The sequence below is a fragment of the Sinohyriopsis cumingii genome, chromosome 6, assembly GCF_028554795.1.
Source record: "Sinohyriopsis cumingii isolate HCF-2022 chromosome 6, ASM2855479v2, whole genome shotgun sequence".
In the NCBI taxonomy this organism is placed as follows: domain Eukaryota; kingdom Metazoa; phylum Mollusca; class Bivalvia; order Unionida; family Unionidae; genus Sinohyriopsis; species Sinohyriopsis cumingii.
The window spans coordinates 11156383-11179403 of NC_142966.1; the positions used below are offsets into that span (position 1 = coordinate 11156383).

Here is a 23021-nt window from a genome sequence, read left to right on the forward strand (position 1 = left end):
TAGTGGACACATTGATCATAGCATTGATAATTCTCACCAATTCCATTGTGTCCAAGATATGTTAAACTTTTTCAAACGATCATCAATTTTCTCAGCTGACACCCATTCACATTTTCTTGATTCAAGCTGCAAGAGGTATGCTACTGTAAAATCTAGACAATAAGTATATTGTTATGTATATCTATATATTGTGTATTATTTTCATAATAATAGTTTTTATAAGGGTCATTTAGTTAATGACATTTTTAATGCTAAAAAATTCTACGATCATATTTTTTGCTTTAAGATGAGTCATGTATCAGATGTGTAAATTGATTCATTTACAAGTTCCAAGGTGGAGTCGAACTATAAGTGCAAGTACACATCATGTAATCTGTCAAGGATATGAGTTCTGGAAAAGGCCAGCCTGAGCTAATTTGTGATAAGCCAGAATTGAATCATCTGATCTGTTTATTGATCGAGGATTATGAAATACAAAGAATGTTTTATTCAAAGACCAGCAATTTTTTATGTTACATATTATCTTTCTATACTGGTACAAGTAAATTATATTATGCAAAATTATACATTCTTAGTAGTATTATTGGTCTTGTAAGAATTATATGAGAGGATTGACACATTTATTTAATATAATCATTCATTGAAATTGCAGTACTCTAACATTTTAAAGACTATTTGGATATATAATAATATAATAGTATAATAGTTGTACAGAATTACTGTGAAACATTCAAAGAGATTTGGATTAATAGCTGTACTGGAATTACTATTATTCATTTAAAGCTATTTTGGGATTATGTCAATCATTTTGTCTGTATTGTGAAACACCTTTGAATCTTATTAAGATTACTCAGAACTATTGGAATTGATATAACTTTTAGGATTTTAGGAATCAATTCAGCATACTTATTTTTACTTATTTCATATGGTATTTTAGGGAACTAAATTATATTTTTTAATCATACTAAATCTTTTGGTTATTGCTCCTTAATTTTATTTAGTGTAAAACCCTAGAGTCAAAACAGTATATGCTTATTACACACCCACTGTAATAGAAATATATAGGATTCCCTGTGTCTGTCTGTCTTTCCATCCAGCATGCAATCTTGTTTGTGAAGTTAGTTTCAGACTGCTTGATGAATTGCTGTGAAACTTGATACATATTTTGGTCATCACTGTGTAACTTGGTAATTATAGTCATCACTGTGAAACTTGGTACACATTATGGTCATCACTGAAACTTGGTACATATTATGGTCATCTCTGTGAAACATGGTACATAATATGGTCATCACTGTGAAACATGGTACACATTATGGTCATTGCTGAAACTTGGTACATATTATGGTCATCACTGTGAAACATGGTACATATTTATGGTTATCACTGTGAAACTTGGTACACATTATGGTCATTGCTGAAACTTGGTACATATGGTCAACATTGAAACTTGGTACATAGTATGGTTATCACTAAAACTTGGTACATATTACAGTCATCACTGTGAAACTTGGTACATATTATGCTCATCAGTGAAACCTGGTACATATTATGCTCATCACTGAAACTTGGTACATATTATGGTCATGACTAAAACTTGGTACATATTATGGTGATCACGGAAACTTGGTACATTTTGTGATCATCACTTTGAAACTTGGTACATATTATGGTCATCACTTTGAAACTTGGTACATATTATTGTCATCACTTTGAAACTTGGTACATATTATTGTCATCACTTTGAAACTTGGTACATATTATTGTCATCACTTTGAAACTTGGTACATATTATTGTCATCACTTTGAAACTTGGTACATATTATGGTCATCATCTATAGATATGCATATTGAACAAATTTTATACTGCCATGAATTGTGTAAGAGTTATTTCCCTTTTTGACTTACTGCTAATTCATTATAGGACAGAATTTTGTTAATGCAATTACACTTGCTGTTTTGCTATGAAACTTATCATCTATATCAGTGGTTCCCAAGCTTTTCAAGTAGAGGGCCATATCTACTGTTTTCGGTAATTAAGCGACCCACAACGTTATAAAATTATAAATGTTTATCAATGTTTATAAAATTATAAAAGTCATGTAATATCATTCTTAAATTTATTAACTTTCAGCAACCAAATTCTAAAACTTTAAAAGCAGTCATTGTCAGTCCTACACTACAGTCATTTTCGGTTTTAAATCAAATGTTCATTTAACAATTTTAAATCAGTTTCTAAAACCGATATTAATATAATTAATTTACAATTGTAACTGTTCTTCACAACCAGTTACTGAAGTTCAGATGCCAGTTTATCAATGTCTGGGCACAAAGCTGTCGTGCCCAAATTCATAAGCACAGATAGGTTACTGTCAGTGAGTCTGGAAAATCTCTTGTTTTTTATAATTGTCATTGCGGAAAATGACTGCTAGCATCTATAAGTCCAACCAAAACGACAAATATATATCTGTGCGAATGAACGCAAGTGTTCAAATTGTTCGACAAGCAATAGTCGCCAGAATGAGATCATATGATCAGCTGAGGGTGAAGCAGGCAGCTCCAGAAATTTGCATCTCAGTGCAGAATTGCATTTCAAATCAATTACTTCATGTTGAAGGTTTTGCTGTAATTGGCAGATCTTGGCATCCAGAAATGCAAACAGATTTATGAAGAGGGCAACATTATTCTCCTCTGTTGTGAACTCTTGAAATCTAGACTGAAAGATATCCAGAAGACTTTCCACTTTAACCTTGTACTGTAACAGGTCAAATTTGTTTTCCACCACAAGTGTCTTCAGAGCTGGAAACGCATCTAAAGTCCCTTCTGTCAGCTGTCTGATAAACAGGTGCAGTTAATTTTAAATGCAGAAATGTCATCGCACAAATTTGTGAACAGTTTGTCTTCTCCCTGAAGCCTCGCATTTAAAGAGTCAAATGAAACGTGATGTCCACCAAAAATGCCAGGTCATTAAGCCAGTCATCATTCTGCAGACATTCCCGTTCTGTAGGCAATTCATATATTTCAGACAAAAACAGATAGACACTATTTTTCAGTGCCCAGAAACGTGACAGTACTTCTCCTTTAGACAGCCATCTGACTTTGCAGTGTATCAGTAGCTCACCGTATTCCTCATTCAGGTCTGATAGAAACTGTATGAACTCATGCCTGTTCAGCGCCTTGCTTCGATTTTGTTTACACATCTCAGAACAACATCCATGATATGTTTCAGATTTAATGTCTTTCCACACAGTGCTTGCTGGTGAATGATACAATGATATTTTAATATAGTGCGGTCAAGAAACTGTTCCAATAATGCCAGACATCCAGATTTTTTACCTGTCAAAGCTGGAGCACCATCAGTGCATACACTATCCAATTTTGTCCATTCTGTGTTGTTTTTCTCTACACACAACTTCAGAGTTTCAAACAGATCAATTCCTTTGGTAGTCGCATGAATCAATTCAAGTCCTAGAAGTTCTTCAATGACTTCAAAATTATCGTTTATTGCTCGAACAAAAACTGCGACCTGAGCTGTGTCAGAAATGTCAGTGGATTCGTCCATTGCCAATGAAAAATATTTATTTTGACATGTTTTGCTACTTGATGATGAACATCGCTGGCCAACTCTTCAACTCGCCTAGCCATAGCATTATTAGACAAAGGAATCTGATAAAATTTTGTCTCACACTTTTTATCGCCAAGCATTCTACAGCAATTTTAAGTGAAGGCTTTATTATTTCTTCCACATCAGTGAACGGCTTCTTTGTGCGAGCCAACAGAAGAGTGATTTCGTACAACACAACAACAGCACTCTTGCTCTGTTCTTTGCCTTGGTGCAAAATGACTGCTGACTGGTCAGAGAACCTTCTTTCTTTGCTTTGAAATCTTTTCTTAACTCCGAACCGACCGGATATTGAGCATTTATGTCTGAATGTGTGGTCATGTAGTGTCATTCCAGATTGTATTTTTTCGTAACAGAAACACAAAATCCGCAGATTAAGCAAACCGGTTTACCGCTAAGACTAGACACAAACATAAATTTCTCCATCCAATTTGCGTTGAATTCACGACAAGCAACATCCTCACATTTTTGCTTATTAGCATTGTTTGATTGTATGTTAGCCACGTTCATGCTTATCGGCTTTAACAGTAAATGTTTATTTGAAAAATCTAATTTCAACACCAAACTGCAGACTACTAAACAGTTGTAACAGATGATATCATGGCGTCTTGCGCGCTCTGATTGGTCGACAAGGCTGGGAAAAGGGAATTTCCAAACGTTTCGTTTGCTAACTCAATGGGCGCATTGGATAATTATATCTGAGCACAACAACCATGCGCAGAGTGAATTATCAAACACCGACGGAGCTTAGAGTGCTCGACCAAAATGACAGACTTCTTAGACTTAGAAATAACATTCTAGACTCTAGAATACTGTAGATTACGCATTATTGCAACTTTCATCTAGTTATTATTTATTTATTTGAACATCAATAAATTTTTGAAATTATTAAAATACGTTATAGTAACTACAGAGGCCTCGCGGGCCACTTTCTGAGAGCTGATGGGCCACAAGTTGCCCACGGGCTGTGGTTTGGTAACCTGTGATCTATATAGTGGTCGTCAGAAGATGTGTACATTAATCAGTCATTGTACTCACACCATTTTCAGAAGAGTTTTGCATTTTCTTTCATTCTGTCATCGTGATAGTAGTAGGGGGCATATAGTCGCTTGTTGCTGTCTGTCCTTATTCCCATGACCTGATACATCTATCATGAATCCATTTTAGCACAAAAATATTGGACTTAGAGACATTACATTTTAGGCATTTTTTATATGGTCATGAAAAAGGACCAGATTAGATTTGAAGATATTAATGCCATTTTCTTTTGTTTTCAGCACACTTTTGTTAACCTTTTGGACCTTTTTTGTTTCTCCACAGAAGCCTTACAAGTACAATTAAGCAAATTAACTTGCTGCAGAAAAATGAGATTTGGTAGTCATATTTGTATTTATGTGTAGATGGATATGTTTGTATTTACATGTAGATGTCCAGGTTATGTTTTAAATTCATTATAGCAGTTTTCTATTTTTTATGTCCAATTTGTTAAATAATAATTGTTTAGCAAAATTCAGCAAAGATCACTTAAGGTACACAAATGAAATTTGGTTGGTATATTTGTAGCTATATGTAGGTGACCTTTGTAGAATTTCAGACTATTATATAAATTGTTTTAGTATTTTAAAACACAATTTTGAAGAAAGATTTGGACTAATAAACAAAATTCAGTTTTAGGAAAATTCATGTGAGATGGTCAATTTAAATTTGAAATTGATGCAATTCTGGCAAACAAAATGTTTTTAGATAAACTTTTGAACAGACATTTTCTATGTTAAGAATATTCTCATGCACCATTCTACTTGACTGGTGCATCTAACATTTCTTAATGTACAGTAAAGAATGTAGAAAGTAGATAACAAGAAATCAGTCACTAAGACTGGTAGTAGGTATAAAATGATAAGCATGTGCAGGAGTTGGCATCTCTGTAGTGCTCTAGTTTTTAGCTCTACTGGTTGTGGACCAGAAGAGCACATGGGATGGCATGTTGTGAATTGTCTGACCATCTGTTGGCAAATATTTTTTGTTGCTTCTCCTCCTAAACTATTTTTAAAATTGCCATGAAACTTAACATGCACATTTATCAGAAACTTAACATGCACATTTATTGGAAACTATAATGCACATTTATTGGAAACTATACATGCACATTTATTGGAAACTTTACATGCACATTTATAGGAAACTATACATGCACATTTATTGGAAACTTAACATGCACATTTATTGGAAACTTAACATGCACATTTACTGGAAACTTTACATGCACATTTATTGGAAACTATACATGCACATTTATTGGAAACTTTACATACACATTTACTGGAAACTATACATGCACATTTATTGGAAACTTAATATGCACATTTACTGGAAACTTTACATGCACATTTATTGGAAACTTTACATGCACATTTTTTGGAAACTTAACATGCACATTTATTGGAAACTTAACATGCACATTTATTGGAAACATTTATTGGAAACTTTACATGCACATTTATTGGAAACTATACATGCACATTTACTGGAAACTTAACATGCACATTTATTGGAAACTTAACATGCACATTTATTGGAAACTTTACATGCACATTTATTGGAAACTATACATGCACATTTATTGGAAACTTAATATGCACATTTACTGGAAACTTTACATGCACATTTATTGGAAACTTTACATGCACATTTTTTGGAAACTTAACATGCACATTTATTGGAAACTTAACATGCACATTTACTGGAAACTTTACATGCACATTTATTGGAAACTTAACATGCACATTTATTGGAAACTATACATGCACATTTACTGGAAACTTAACATGCACATTTATTGGAAACTTTACATGCACATTTATTGGAAACTATACATGCACATTTACTGGAAACTTTACATGCACATTTATTGGAAACTTAACATGCACATTTATTGGAAACTATACATGCACATTTCTGGAAACTTTACATGCACATTTATTGGAAACTTTACATGCACATTTATTGGAAACTATACATGCACATTTATTGGAAACTTTACATGCACATTTATTGGAAACTTTACATGCACATTTATTGGAAACTTTACATGCACATTTATTGGAGACTATACATGCACATTTATCAGAAACTTAACATGCACATTTACTGGAAACTATACAAAGCAATAGATGGCAAACTATACAAATAAGCAAAAGCAAGGTCACAATGCTTAGAATGGCAGGTCTACTGGAGATATATTGAAAAGATGATAGAATTTGGTAATCCAAATCAAGAACAACAACCAAACAAGCAGAAGAGATTCTGTAACTACATTAAGTCCTTACATAGAGACAACTATGGTGTGGCACCACTCAAGAAACACGGGAAACTACATTCAGAGGCATCCGACAAGGCTAACATACTGAATCATCAATACCAGTCAGTCTTCACACAAGAGGATAAGAGTGATCTACCAAGCCTACATGGAGATCATTATCCACCAATGTCTGACATACAAGTTACTGAAGAAGGTGTATACAACTTGTTGCAGAAAATTAACCCACAGAAGGCCACATGACCATATATGATTCCAGCAAGTGCTTCTCAACAGGTTATGTCCCTGATGTGTGGAAAACAGCAAACATTACAGCTATCTTCAAAAATGGAGAAAGATTCAGGGTCAGCAATTATAGACCTGTCTTCCTTACAAGTATCTTCTGCAAAATGCTGGAACACATCATAGTCAGCAACATGATGCAACAACTAGATCACTTCAACATTCTAACAGACTGCCAGGAGGGTTTCTGTGCCAGATGAAGCTGTGAAACACAGCTAAATAATCCTAGTGGAAAGCTCACCAAATCCTTAGACAGAGGGAAGCAGTATGACCTTGCTATCCTTGACTTCAGTAAGGCTTTCGATCATGTCTCCCATGAAAGACTCGTCTGTAAGTTGGACCACTATGGCATCAGGGTTAACACCCAGAAATGGATCAGAGATTCCCAATCAAACAGACTGCACAGAGTTATAGTAGATGGAGCAACATCAGACCCAGCATCGGTTGTTAGTGGGGTACCTCAAGGGAGTGTTTTGGGTCCCATCATCTTCCTTGTGTTCATCAATGATCTACCTGAAAGCGTAAAATCCAACCTGAGACTTTTTGCAGATGGCTGTATTGTATATTGGGAAATAAATGTCTCCAAGGACTGTGATATCCTTCAAGGAGACCTGAACCAACTGGCCCTCTAGGAAAGAACTTGGGGTATTTCGTTCCATCCAGAAAAATGCAGCATCCTAAGAGTTTACAAGATGAAATCACCAATTTCGTCCAAATATAATCTTAAGGGGCACAAGTTAGCCAATGAGCAGGCAACAAAATATCTCGATGTGGAATTGTCCAGAGACCTATCTTGGAAAAAATACATAGACAAGATAGTTAAAAAGGGGAAGAGTAACCTTGGTTTCCCATGGTGCAACCTCCAAATCAACAAAGAAGAAGTAAAAAGTGTGGCATATTTCATTCTGGTTCAACCAGGTCTTGCATTACTGTGCAGAACCCACATAATAAAGATCTAATAATTAAGATGGAGATGGTTCAGAGGAGAGCTGCTAGATTCACCACAAATAAATATTGTAACGCTAGCAGTGTCAGTGCAGTGTTGAACCATCTCTAGTGGGAATCACTCAAATCCAGCTGGACTACATGATTATGAACAACCTAGTAGACATACCAGCAGACAAATATCTGATTCTGGCATGTAGCCAGACTAGGGCAAACTGCAGGAAAAGTTCCAATTAAATTCAGCATCAACTAATTGTTTTAAATTCAGCTTCTTCCCATGTTCAATAGAGACTTGGAACAAATTACCATCAATAATTGCAGAAGCTCCTGACTTGGTATCTCACAAGCAGGAGCTTTCCAAAATCACATTCTAATGAACTAGTCAGCTACAAGTAAGACCTAGTGATTCTCAGGGCCATGCCAGTTGAGGTTCCTTATATCATTGCTGCTACGGTAGCCAGATTGGTCTGAGTATGAAGGAACGAAAACGTACACCGACACTCTTTTACTTATTCCTGCCTTTCTTATCATTACTCTTCTGACTGTCCTATCACTTCCATCTTTACTTTATCTTTGACCTCGCACCACCCATTGCTTAATAGTCAAGTGTGACTGCATCATGGTCTTTATGGATAGATAAATCCCATGATCTGGTTGGTCCTAAATGAAAATGGTGCTGCTTGCAGTTGCAATATATCTGTCATATTTTGAAAATATTATTATCATTACTCCTCCTGAATATCAACATGGTGTTCTCATTAAAATTTATCAGGATATTTGGTTGGTCCTAAATGAAAATGGTGCTGATCTGATTTTGCTAATGACTTGAATATCTTGTCTTTGCTGCTCATCCTGAATGGAATGTTGTTTTGACATGGGATTTCCACCAGAAGACCTCTAAAGATGCCTTCTTGGTTCTAAATGAATCTGGTGATGCTTGGACATTCAGTATGGCCTTCACAGTGACCATTTTCTAAATCTTGGACATCCAGTATGGCCTACACAGTGGTCATTTTTATAATCTTGGACATCCAGTATGGCCTACACAGTGGTCATTTTTATAATCTTGGACATCCAGTATGGCCTACACAGTGGTCATTTTTATAATCTTGGACATCCAGTATGGCCTACACAGTGGTCATTTTTATAATCTTGGACATCCAGTATGGCCTACACAATGACCAATTTTTTAATCTTGCAGTTGCTATTGCTGAATTGATGGTCATATTCACCAAAAGACTTCTGGCAGGTCAGAAATGAAAATGGTGGTGGTCTTACAGTCCCTATGTCCACCATCTTGAAAATTTTGTTATTGATACTTCTCTTGGAAGGAAAATCATTACTGATGTGTTGTTTACACCAGAAGACCTCATATGTTGTCTAGCTGGATTTAAATGAAAATGGTACCACTTGAACATCCAATATGGCTAAGATAGTTGCCATGTTGAAAATCTTTCAGTTGCTACTTCTTCTGAATAGACTTTTGTATCAACATGGGGCTTTCACTAAAAGACTTCTTGAAATTTCTAGTTGGTCAGAAATGAGAATGGTGTGGATCTGCCATCCAATATGGCTGTCATGCCAGCCATCTTGAAAATCTTGTTAACACTTCTCTTCCAATGGAAAGTTTATATTAATATTGGGTTTTCACCAGATTTCTTATTATGTCTAGTCAGGCATAAATAAAATGGTGCCACCATAGCAGTCATCTTGAAAATATTTGTATTGTTACTTCTCCTGAATGGAAAGTCACATCGATGTAGGGTTTTCACAGTAAGTCTTGTTATGATGTTTAAAGTGGTGCTGATCTGGCCTCCAGTTTGGCCACCACAATGTTGAAAGTGGTGCTGATCTAGCCTCCAGTTTGACCACCACAACAGCTGTTTAAAAAAATATTATAACTACTCCCTGATGGACACATGAAAATGCTTGTGATATAAAAATGAAAATGATATACTTTTGACATCCAACATGGCCACCATGACTGTTATCTTGCTATTCTTGTTATTGCTATTTTTCCAAAATGGAAAGTCACAATAACATGGGGATTCCACTGGAAGACTCTTTATGATATCTATTTTCTGTATTCACTTATTGTCACTTAAAACTGTTCTTTTACATTTCCAATATTTCATTATAATTATCTTATACAGTATTCAAGGAAAAATAAATTACTCTTGTAGAAAAATGCATGTATAATCAGCATTTGCCTCTAACATAAATATTTAGAAAGAATTTCCTCCTCCCCACACCAAAAGAAATATTTAAAATAACTAAAGGCACTGTTGTTCAGGGATCTTCCGATTTTGTGTCCTTGAATACTGTCATATACATCAGAACCACTATTATTAAAATCCACAGGGAATAAAGGAATGGTTGAGATAATTGTTATCAGAATTTTAGATCCAGTATTTGAAATGCAGAAATTTAAGTAATCATTTATTAGTTCGGATGATTAAAATATTGGAATATTTGAAGTCTGGAAAATTGAGGAATACACTTTGAATACACAAACAAATGAAAGACTTTTTAAAAAATCATATGTAATAACTTCTGTAAATAGTTTGTTTATTCCCTAGCCCCTGAAAGTAAGATCTGCCCACCTCGTTGGAAGGGTTATGGTGACCAGTGTTACATCCTCCTGCTGGACAAGCGGGCATGGTTTGATGCAAGGGCTGACTGCCAGATGCTAGGAGGAGATCTGTCTTCACCTAACAATCAACAGCAGCAAGACTTTGTGTACAGTCTGCTGCAGTATGGAGGTACAGAATTGTCTTATTTAAATAATTAATCAAATAATTTATTTTCTGAAAATAATTTATGAGATTTTTATTTTTTAAAATAATTTATCAAACAGAGCTATGTACTTAGCAATCCATGTGCTATGAGCATGAATTATTTTTGTTCTCAGTACATGACCTAATTAGATTTTTGTACCATTTAAATAAATATTTGCAAGTTTTGTTAAATTTTTATTCCCACACATTAGCGAAGGGATAATGTGATACTCGCTGTATATTCATAACCACATCCTATAAACTGCTGGGTGGAAGTTCACCAAATGTATTACATAGGGTGCCCATGTACTGACCATCTGTGAAAGGGGTATGATATTGGAATTTATCACCTGAGTTTCCTGGGAAGGGTGAAAGTTCCAATATGTAAAACTGCAGTTACAGTGATTTGTTTTTGGGATATTTTTTAACCAAACTTTGTACCTGCATTCTTTGCAGGAGGTCATATGATATGTTTAATTGAATTTTCGTTTCAACTTCTGGATCTTGATCCAGAAAGGGCGGGTGGTGCACAAGAACTTTGAAACATGTACTGTAAAGCATGAGATTTTACCATGGCATGCTGGGTAGGTAACTCTTTCTGGACTTGATAGATTTGGACACATTGTCAGCAGTGGAGGCTTGCCTGTTTCACAAACAAATCTAGTTTGTCGCTTGTAGTTGGCATGATTTATTTACTGGCTTCATTGATCAGGTTGGCCTCTTGTAGATGAGTTATGGATTGGTTTCAGTGATCTAGTCTGTCTATTGTAGATGGTCATGATGCATGGAATGGCCAAATCTAGTTTTGTATCTTGTAGATGGCCATGTTGTATATTTTGGAATGGCCAAATCTAGTTTTGTATCTTGTAGATGGCCATGATGCATGGATTGGCCAAATCTAGTTTTGTATCTTGTAGATGGCCATGAGGCATGGAATGGCCAAATCTAGTTTTGTGTCTTGTAGATGGCCATGTTGTATATTTTGGAATGGCCAAATCTAGTTTTGTATCTTGTAGATGGCCATGATGCATGGATTGGCCAAATCTAGTTTTGTATCTTGTAGATGGTCATGTTGCATGGAATGGCCAAATCTAGTTTTGTATCTTGTAGATGGCCATGATGCATGGATTGGCCAAATCTAGTTTTGTATCTTGTAGATGGTCATGTTGCATGGATTGGCCAAATCTAGTTTTGTATCTTGTAGATGGCCATGACGCGTGGATTGGCCAAATCTAGTTTTGTATCTTGTAGATTGTCATGTTGCATGGAATGGCCAAATCTAGTTTTGTATCTTGTAGATGGCCATGATGCATGGAATGGCCAAATCTAGTTTTGTATCTTGTAGATGGTCATGTTGCATGGAATGGCCAAATCTAGTTTTGTATCTTGTAGATGGTCATGTTGCATGGATTGGCCAAATCTAGTTTTGTATCTTGTAGATGGTCATGTTGCATGGATTGGCCAAATCTAGTTTTGTATCTTGTAGATGGCCATGATGCATGGATTGGCCAAATCTAGTTTTGTATCTTGTAGATGGCCATGACGCGTGGATCGGCTTCAATGACTTGAAAGATGAGAGTCTGTTTGAGTGGTCGTCTGACAAGCAGGTGAAGTACACAAATTGGGATGTCTTCCAACCCCAACACACCTCCTCGTCATCAGATTGTGTACTCATATCTAGTCAGGTAAGGTGGCACATGGCCAAAGCAATCACTAGTTAGAAATAAGGTTTGGTGGTTACAACATTTTTTTAAGAGTTACTGTTTCTTTGCAATATATATTTATATAATTTTGGTCCATTTGTGTTCCAAACATGTATGTGAAAAGTAGGAAATATAAGATTCATAATTTTTCTCTCTGTCTACTGTAAAATTTATATTTCAGTCTTTTTCAGCAGTTATTTCCATTTATGTGGTCTCTTCCTTATCTTCTCATTCTTCCTCTCTCTCTCTCTCTTTCTCTCTCTCTCCATATATATACTTTTACAAAATATACAACAAGACATACCAACACTTACTTCCTGTACATACAGAATACGATTGGCTAGATGTTACCATTTTATCGGTGGGCCATATGGGCCACCCAAGTTATTAAATGCTGACCCTAGATTTTACTACAATATGACTCCTTTCCCAAGACTGACACTGTTATTAAATGCTGACCCTAGATTTTACTACAATTTGACTCCTTTCCCAAGATTGACACTGTTATTAAATGCTGACTCTAGATTTTACTACAATATGACTCCTTTCCTAAGACTGACACTGTTATTAAATGCTGACCCTAGATTTTACTACAATATGACTCCTTTCCCAAGATTAACACTGTTATTAAATGCTGACCCTAGATTTTACTACAATATGACTCCTTTCCTAAGACTGACACTGTTATTAAATGCTGACCCTAGATTTTACTACAATATGACTCCTTTCCCAAGATTAACACTGTTATTAAATGCTGACTCTAGATTTTACTACAGTACGACTCCTTTCCTAAGACTGACACTGTTATTAAATGCTGACTCTAGATTTTGCTACAATATGACTCCTTTCCCAAGATTGACACTGTTTTTCTGACTCCCAAAATCTTTATATTTTCAACTGTCCATGATGTTTTTTTATGTTTTCTAATTTTGTCCTTCCACGTTAGTGGCAATTGAAAATATAGAGTTCCTCTTCTATCATCATTATTGTCCAATCCTTTGTTAAGTTTTTGATTTAGGTTTTATAGCTATGCTTTGATTGTGGACTTAACATGTATGTCTTTTTCACTTTTGTGTTGTTAATTTTTTTATCAACTTCATAGAAACTACTTAAAATTTTGATTTTCATGTTTATATGGACGTGTACATGTAGAACATAAATTTCATGTTCATATGCATATGTACATGTAGAACATGAATTGCATGTTTATATGCATAGGTACATGTAGAACATGAATTGCATGTTTATATGCATAGGTACATGTAGAACATGAATTGCATTTTTATATGCATAGGTACATGTAGAACATGAACTGCATTTTTATATGCATATGTACATGTAGAACATGAATTGCATGTTTATATGCATATGTACATGTAGAACATGAATTGCATGTTTATATGCATAGGTACATGTAGAACATGAATTGCATGTTTATATGCATAGGTACATGTAGAACATGAATTGCATGTTTATATGCATATCTACATGTAGAACATGAATTACATGTTTATATGCATAGGTACATGTAGAACATGAACTGCATTTTTATATGCATATGTACATGTAGAACATGAATTGCATGTTTATATGCATATCTACATGTAGAACATGAATTACATGTTTATATGCATATCTACATGTAGAACATGAATTACATGTTTATATGCATAGGTACATGTAGAACATGAACTGCATTTTTATATGCATATGTACATGTAGAACATGAATTGCATGTTTATATGCATATGTACATGTAGAACATGAATTGCATGTTTATATGCATATCTACATGTAGAACATGAATTACATGTTTATATGCATATGTACATATAGAACATGAATTGCATGTTTATATGCATAGGTACATGTAGAACATGAATTGCATGTTTATATGCATATCTACATGTAGAACATGAATTGCATGTTTATATGCATATCTACATGTAGAACATGAATTGCATGTTTATATGCATAGGTACATGTAGAACATGAATTGCATGTTTATATGCATAGGTACATGTAGAACATGAATTGCATTTTTATATGCATAGGTACATGTAGAACATGAACTGCATGTTTATATGCATAGGTACATGTAGAACATGAATTGCATGTTTATATGCATATGTACATATAGAACATGAATTGCATGTTTATATGCATAGGTACATGTAGAACATGAATTGCATGTTTATATGCATATGTACATATAGAACATGAATTGCATGTTTATATGCATAGGTACATGTAGAACATGAATTGCATGTTTATATGCATATGTACATATAGAACATGAATTGCATGTTTATATGCATAGGTACATGTAGAACATGAATTGCATGTTTATATGCATATCTACATGTAGAACATGAATTGCATGTTTATATGCATAGGTACATGTAGAACATGAATTGCATGTTTATATGCATAGGTACATGTAGAACATGAATTACATGTTTATATGCATAGGTACATGTAGAACATGAATTACATGTTTATATGCATAGGTACATGTAGAACATGAATTGCATGTTTATATGCATATGTACATATAGAACATGAATTGCATGTTTATATGCATAGGTACATGTAGAACATGAATTGCATGTTTATATGCATATGTACATATAGAACATGAATTGCATGTTTATATGCATAGGTACATGTAGAACATGAATTGCATGTTTATATGCATATCTACATGTAGAACATGAATTACATGTTTATATGCATAGGTACATGTAGAACATGAACTGCATTTTTATATGCATAGGTACATGTAGAACATGAACTGCATGTTTATATGCATAGGTACATGTAGAACATGAATTGCATGTTTATATACATAGGTACATGTAGAACATGAATTGCATGTTTATATGCATATCTACATGCAGAACATGAATTACATGTTTATATGCATAGGTACATGTAAAACATGAGTTGCATATTTATATGCATAGGTACACGTATAACATGAATTGCATGTTTATATGCATAGGTACATGTATAACATGAATTGCATGTTTATATGCATAGGTACACGTATGACATGAATTGCATTTTTATATGCATAGGTACACATATAACATGAATTGCATGTTTATATGCATAGATACACGTATAACATGAATTGCATGTTTATATGCATAGGTACATGTATAATATGAATTGCATGTTTATATGCATAGGTACACGTATAACATGAATTGCATGTTTATATGCATAGGTACACGTATAACACAAATTGCATGTTTATATGCATATGTACATGTAGAGCATGAATTTCATGTTTATATGCATATGTACATGTAAAACATGAATTGCATGTTTATATGCATAGGTACATGTAGAACATGAATTGCATGTTTATATGCATAGGTACATGTAAAACATGATTTGCATGTTTATATGCATAGGTACATGTAGAACACGAATTGCATGTTTATATGCACAGGTACATGTAGAACAGCTGATGAGCATCCAGTACATGTAATAATGAGCTGAAAATACGTTTATCTGAAGTAGACTTCACATATTTTATATTTGCATTTTGAATCTGGAACTTGAAGTTAACATAAAATAAATTGTTTGCCTTTAGGTACTTAAGGTTAATACAACGTTTTTCGTGTTTGCATTCTGACTCAGGTATTTGTTCAAGCTTTAAATTAAGTATATCATCTCCAAAATGTGAATTGCTTATTTGATCATATGGATTAGGATCACAGTTCAAAATAACCCTAAAATCATTTAAAATAATATGCTTGTATTGTTTACTGGAGGCCATATTCAATACTCCATTTTTAGTCTTTCTTTTTAGTCAAGATAACATAATTTAGGTGTCTTTTCTATAAATACCTTTTGATACTCTTCACAGAATTTACAGTATAGTTCCTGAGCTGCTGTAATCTACTCAACCAGAGTCAAATGTGGCCATGTGATATCAATGCCATTCAACCAAAATCATATGTGGCCATGTAATATCAATGCCATTCAACCAAAATCATATGTGGTCATGTGATATCAATGCCATTCAACCAAAATCATATGTGGTCATGTGATATCAATGCCATTCAACCAAAATCATATGTGGCCATGTAACATCAATGCCATTCAACCAAAATCATATGTGGCCATGTAATATTAATGCCATTCAACCAAAATCATATGGGCCATGTGATATCAATGCCATTCAACCAGATTCATATGACCACGTGATATCAATGCCATTCAACCAGTCATATGTGGCCATGTGATATCAATGCCATTCAACCAGAGTCAAATGTGGTCATGTGATATCAGTGCCATTCAATGAGATTCATGTGACCATGTGATATTAGTGCCATTCAACTAGTCATATGTGTTCATGTGTTATCAATGCCATTCAACTAGTCATATGTGGTCATGTGATATCAATGCCATTCAGCCAGATTCATGTGACCATGTGATATCAATGCCATTCAACCAGTAATATGTGGTCATGTGATATCAATGCCATTCAGCCAGATTCATATGTGATCATGTGATATCAATGCCATTCAGCCAGATTCATGTGTGACCATGTGATATCAGTGCCATTTAACTAGTCATATGTGGTCATGTGATATCAATGCCATTCAGCTAGATCCATATGTGTCCATGTGATATCAATGCCATTCAGCCAGATTCATATGTGTCCATGTGATATCAATGCCATTCAATGAGTCATATGTGGTCATTTGATATCAATGCCATTCAACAAGATTCAAATGTGCCCATGTGATATCAGTACCATTCAGTGAGTTATATGTGGTCATGTGATATCAATACCATTCAGCATGAGTCATATCTGGCTAGGTTATATCAATGCCATTAAAGGGTCTGGTGTTAAAATGTATCATTGATCACTTTTACCAGTAGAATGTGCCTTGGTACAAGAAACGTGACACAATATCATCATCGCAGTGGTTTGTTATGTCATGTCGATCTCATCAGCCAATCAAATTACTTTCCAAAATTTTGGAACAAGTTGCAAGGGAAATACAGTTTTGTCAGACGGAGAATGCTATCACAGAGCCATGTGAGAGGTCTTGTAGAACAAGGGCATATATCTATGCTGTCAGATCTGGGTCTGCTATATATCTTTCAGATATTGGTTTTAATGAACAGTGTTAGCCTTGGTCTATTTACAAATCATATTCTAGATGGATTGATCTATGTTCTGGATGGATTGGTCTATGTTCTGGATGGATTGGTCTATGTTCTAGATGGATTGGTCTATGTTCATAACAGTCGGATGAACATCATTCGTATTAAGTACAGTTAGTTCTTTTTCAGAACTTACATTAATTGACAGATTTACTTGATTTGGTAGGCTTCTATGAATTGCTTCATCATTATTTTTGTGCAGACTGGAGGCTGGAAGGATGATGTTTGTGACAGACCCAGACAGTATGTCTGTCAGATGGATAAGACATCTTCTGATGAACCCACTAGGCGACCAGCAATAATGGGTTGTGAACAAGTGAGTAATCTGTACTGTTGGTAAGTGTATAGCAGTTCTTTGTACATGATCAGGTTGAATTAGGTATTTTTATGTGGGCAATTTGTAACATGAGCTGTAAATAAAGAACAGAATTACATGTACTACATGAGTGAAGTGTTTAGGAAACCCTGCTATTTGTATGTATTTGGTAGATAATTTATGTGCTTATTAATTGATCATGTAAGAAAAATGAGCATGCAAAGTGTATTGTGTGCAAATATTTGTTGAATTAGAGAGATACATTGAGTCCAGAGGCTTGAATTGTTTCATCATGTTTTGGCAATGTTTGCTAATTACAGACAGTATATGGTCCCTAGATTAGCAACTTATTAACTAATAATACTGAATGCAGAATAATGTTAAACTGACAGTTATGGTTTGGGTCGAACTCAACCTTTCTGTTCTCCTTCGATTCTGATCTGTACATTGTCAGGGAGATGTCCTTTGCTTCTGATTTGTACATTGTGAGGGAGATGTCCTTTAATTCTGATTTGTACATTGTCAGGGAGATGTCCTTTGCTTGTGATCTGTACATTGTCAGGGAGATGTCCTTTGGTTCTGATCTGTACATTGTCAGAGAGATGTCCTTTAATTCTGATCTGTACATTGTCAGGGAGATGTCCTTTAATTCTGATTTGTACATTGTTAGGGAGATGTTGTTTAATTCTGATTTGTACATTGTCAGGGAGATGTCCTTTGAATCTGATTTGTACATTGTCAAGGAGATGTCCTTTGATTTTGATCTGTACATTGTCATGATAAAATGCAGGCACAGTGATAATTCTCTCTATGTGACAGACTTACTGGGTTTTATGATAAAATTTCAGGCACAGTAATAATTCTCTTCTATGTGCCAGATTTATTGTGCTTTATGATAAAATGTTTACCTACTTAGTTTAATTAGACAACATCTCACCTGCTATAAAGTTGAAGATGTCTTGATGAAACGTTAAAATTAGCTAAAGTCATGCTTGGAATTATTTTGAACACTGTTACATCTTTGTGCATAAATGAATACCTTTTTAAAAGTAAAATTACTAAAATAGTGTCAGTCCATAGCAGAGAACTTAGGTTTTTATATTGATCACAAAATTAAGGTTGCTATGAATCTGCAAGATTTAATTTCATATTCCTATAATTTGACTGAATAATCAGTTATTGGATTTATCTAAGAGATGATACACTGTAGATTTTTGGGATACAATAATGAAATAATGATGAGAATATTCAAACATTCTTGTAAGTTAAATGTTGGAAGATATGGTGCATCATGTGACATATTTGACTGCAGGGATGGGATGGTTATAGATGGTCATGTTACCTGTTTCTGGATGCGATAAGGACTTGGAATGATGCTGGGTTGGTGTGTAAAACATTTGGATCCTATCTTGTTCGCATCGATGACAGGTTTGATATTGTCTTTGATTATGCCTCTAAGTCTTTCATCTTTCACCTATTCCTCTCTTTTTTCCTTCCTTTTATTTCTAACATGACCATATGAGCATATGGTATGGTACTGCATCCAGCATGCATTCTCCAACATTATTCAGCCATTAATGTTTTCAATTTATTTTTCAAAAACCATTAATCAGTTTCAACCAACTTTGCAAACATACATCCTGACATGAAAGTATTTTTTAGTTTGTAAATATGATGCCAAACTGCCATTAACATGTGGCCCTCATTACCAGTGTAATAAGAACTTTAAACAACTTAAAAGCTGTTGGACAGATTTAGACCAAGTTTGACAGAAAACAACCAGGCATGGTGACCTTACAAGTTTATTAATATAGTACATATTTTGCCAAGAAATCTGTCATTACTAAATATTGAGAAATGATTAAACAAATTTTTCTCACATTCTGCTAGAAGAATTTAACCATTTTTGACATATCTCGGCAGAAAGGCCATTCAGAATTGTATAAAATGATGCCAATTCACAATCAAGTATGTCCACTGTTAGTAAAGATAGAAAAATCTTTGAAAACCTTCTTTAAAACTGTTGATAGAATTTGACCAAATTTGCAACTTTTTGGCAGTAGGCATCTTTGCCTGAAGGCCTTGCAAATTTGACAATAGACATTCTTGCATTAAGGTCTTATATATTTGATGGTAGGCATTCTTGCCTGAAGGCTTTACAAATTTTACATTCAGTATAATTGCCTGAAAGCCTTACAAATTTGACATTATTTATCATTGCATGAAAGCCTTTCAAATTTGATAATAGTCACTCTTACATTAAGGCCTTACAGAATTGAAACTAGATATCTTTGCCTGAAGGTCTTACAAATTTTGACAGCATCCTTACCTAAAGGCCTTACAAGTTTGACAGTAGGCATCACAAATCTATTTTCCTTGCATGAATTTCTTATGGATTTGACAGTAAACATTTTTGCATGTAGTTCTTTCAAATTTGACAGTAAGCATCCCTGCCTCAAGGCTTTACAAATTTGACTGTAAGCATCTTTGCATGAAGGCCTTACAAATTCAACAGTTGGCATTGTTGCATAGTCCTTATAATTTGACAGCAAACATCTGCATAAAGTCCTTGCAATTTGACAGTAGGCATTTTGGCATAAAGGCCTTACAAGTTTTACTGTAAGCATCCTTGCATAAGTACTTACAAATTTAACAGCAGGCATCCTTACATTAAGGTCTTGCAGATTTGACAGTAGGCATCCTTGCCTGAAGGCTTTACAAATTTGACAGTCAGCATCCTTGCCTGAAGGCCTTACACATTTGACAGTCAGCATCCTTCTATAGAGGCATTACAAATTTGACAGTAGGCATCCTTGCATGAAGGCCTTTAACATTTGACTATTTTCACTGCATGAATTTATTATGGATTTGACAGTAAACATCCCTGCATGCATTACTTTCAGTTTTGACAGTAAGCATCCTTATCTGACAGTAATCATAATTGCATAAAGTCCTTATGAATTTGACAGTAGGCATCCTTACCTTAAGGCCTTACAGATTTTTCAATAAACATCCTGCATGAAGGTCTTACAGTCCAAAAGTAGGAATCCTTGCAAGAAGGCCTTACAGATTTGATAGTAAGCATTCTCACAAGAAGGCCTTACAAATTTGACAGTATTTGCCCTGCTTGAAGGCCTTATACATTTATTCACACTGATGCTGATGGCTATCACCATTACCAAGAAAAGTGATGCCTTTAATTGACATCATTTTACAAACTGTTGAACAGAATGGGACCACTTTTGGCAGAAATCATCCTGGCATGAAAGCCTTTTAAATTTATGTTACATACTAGTAGTTCAATAGTGCTTTTCTCATTTGATATATACAGATTATCAATACAGTAACTAGATCTAGGTGTATGTATCCCATCATGATTGATAGTGGGAGGATATTGGGATTTAGTGGGATTTGATGTCATTCCACTTTCAGATAAGATGCAATACAAATATCTCAAAACAATTATTTTATAATATAAAGAAAACTTTTATATTAATGTTATTGTTCATCTACTTTCATTCCATTCATCTACTCACATTGTACATTACATCTTAATAAAGCATAACTGTAATAGTCCCTTATGTGCATTGCTGGGTGATGTCATCTTAATAAAGCATAACTGTAATAGTCCCTTATGTGCAGTGCTGGGTGATGTCATCTTAATAAAGCATAACTGTAGTAGTCTCTTATGTGCAATGCTAGGTGATGTCATCTTAATAAAGCATAACTGAAGTAGTCCCTTATGCAACCATTGCTAGGTGATGTCATCTTAATAAAGCATAACTGTAATAGTCCCTTATGCGCATTGCTAGGTGATGTCATCTTAATAAAGCATAACTGTAATAGTCTCTTATGCGCATTGCTAGGTGATGTCATCTTAATAAAGGGTAACTGTAGTAGTCCCTTATGCAACCATTGCTAGGTGATGTCATCTTAATAAAGCGTAACTGTAGTAGTCCCTTATGCAACCATTGCTAGGTGATGTCATCTTAATAAAGCGTGACTGTAGTAGTCCCTTATGCAACCATTGCTAGGTGATGTCATCTTAATAAAGCATAACTGTAGTAGTCCCTTATGCAACTATTGCTAGGTGATGTCATCTTAATGAAGCATAACTGTAATAGTCCCTTATGCGCATTGCTAGGTGATGTCATCTTAATAAAGCATAACTGTAATAGTCCCTTATGCGCATTGCTAGGCGATGTCATCTTAATAAAGCATAACTGTAATAGTCTCTTATGCGCATCGCTATGTGATGTCATCTTAATAAAGGGTAACTGTAGTAGTCCCTTATGCAACCATTGCTAGGTGATGTCATCTTAATAAAGCGTAACTGTAGTAGTCCCTTATGCAACCATTGCTAGGTGATGTCATCTTAATAAAGCATAACTGTAGTAGTCCCTTATGCAACCATTGCTAGGTGATGTCATCTTAATAAAGCGTGACTGTAGTAGTCCCTTATGCAACCATTGCTAGGTGATGTCATCTTAATAAAGCGTGACTGTAGCAGTCCCTTATGCAACCATTGCTAGGTGATGTCATCTTAATAAAGCGTGACTGTAGTAGTCCCTTATGCAACCATTGCTAGGTGATGTCATCTTAATAAAGCGTGACTGTAGTAGTCCCTTATGCAACCATTGCTAGGTGATGTCATCTTAATAAAGCGTAACTGTAGTAGTCCCTTATGCAACCATTGCTAGGTGATGTCATCTTAATCAAGCGTAACTGTAGTAGTCCCTTATGCAACCATTGCTAGGTGATGTCATCTTAATGAAGCATAACTGTAGTAGTCCCTTATGCAACCATTGCTAGGTGATGTCATCCTAGACAGCAATTAAGAATCTCTGTCTGACAATCATTCCACTTGTGT

General features: G+C 34.8%; 1 protein-coding gene across 1 annotated transcript in view; it reads left to right on the forward strand.

The window, feature by feature from the left end:
* Positions 1 to 23021, forward strand: part of LOC149796368 (uncharacterized) — a 287440-nt gene that overhangs the window by 169623 nt on the left and 94796 nt on the right. Inside the window, exons 30-33 of the mRNA XM_089961040.1 lie at positions 10745 to 10927; positions 12476 to 12627; positions 18038 to 18151; positions 19464 to 19579. Coding sequence (XP_089817166.1) covers positions 10745 to 10927; positions 12476 to 12627; positions 18038 to 18151; positions 19464 to 19579 — 565 coding nt within the window. The remainder of the gene's footprint in view (positions 1 to 10744; positions 10928 to 12475; positions 12628 to 18037; positions 18152 to 19463; positions 19580 to 23021) is intronic.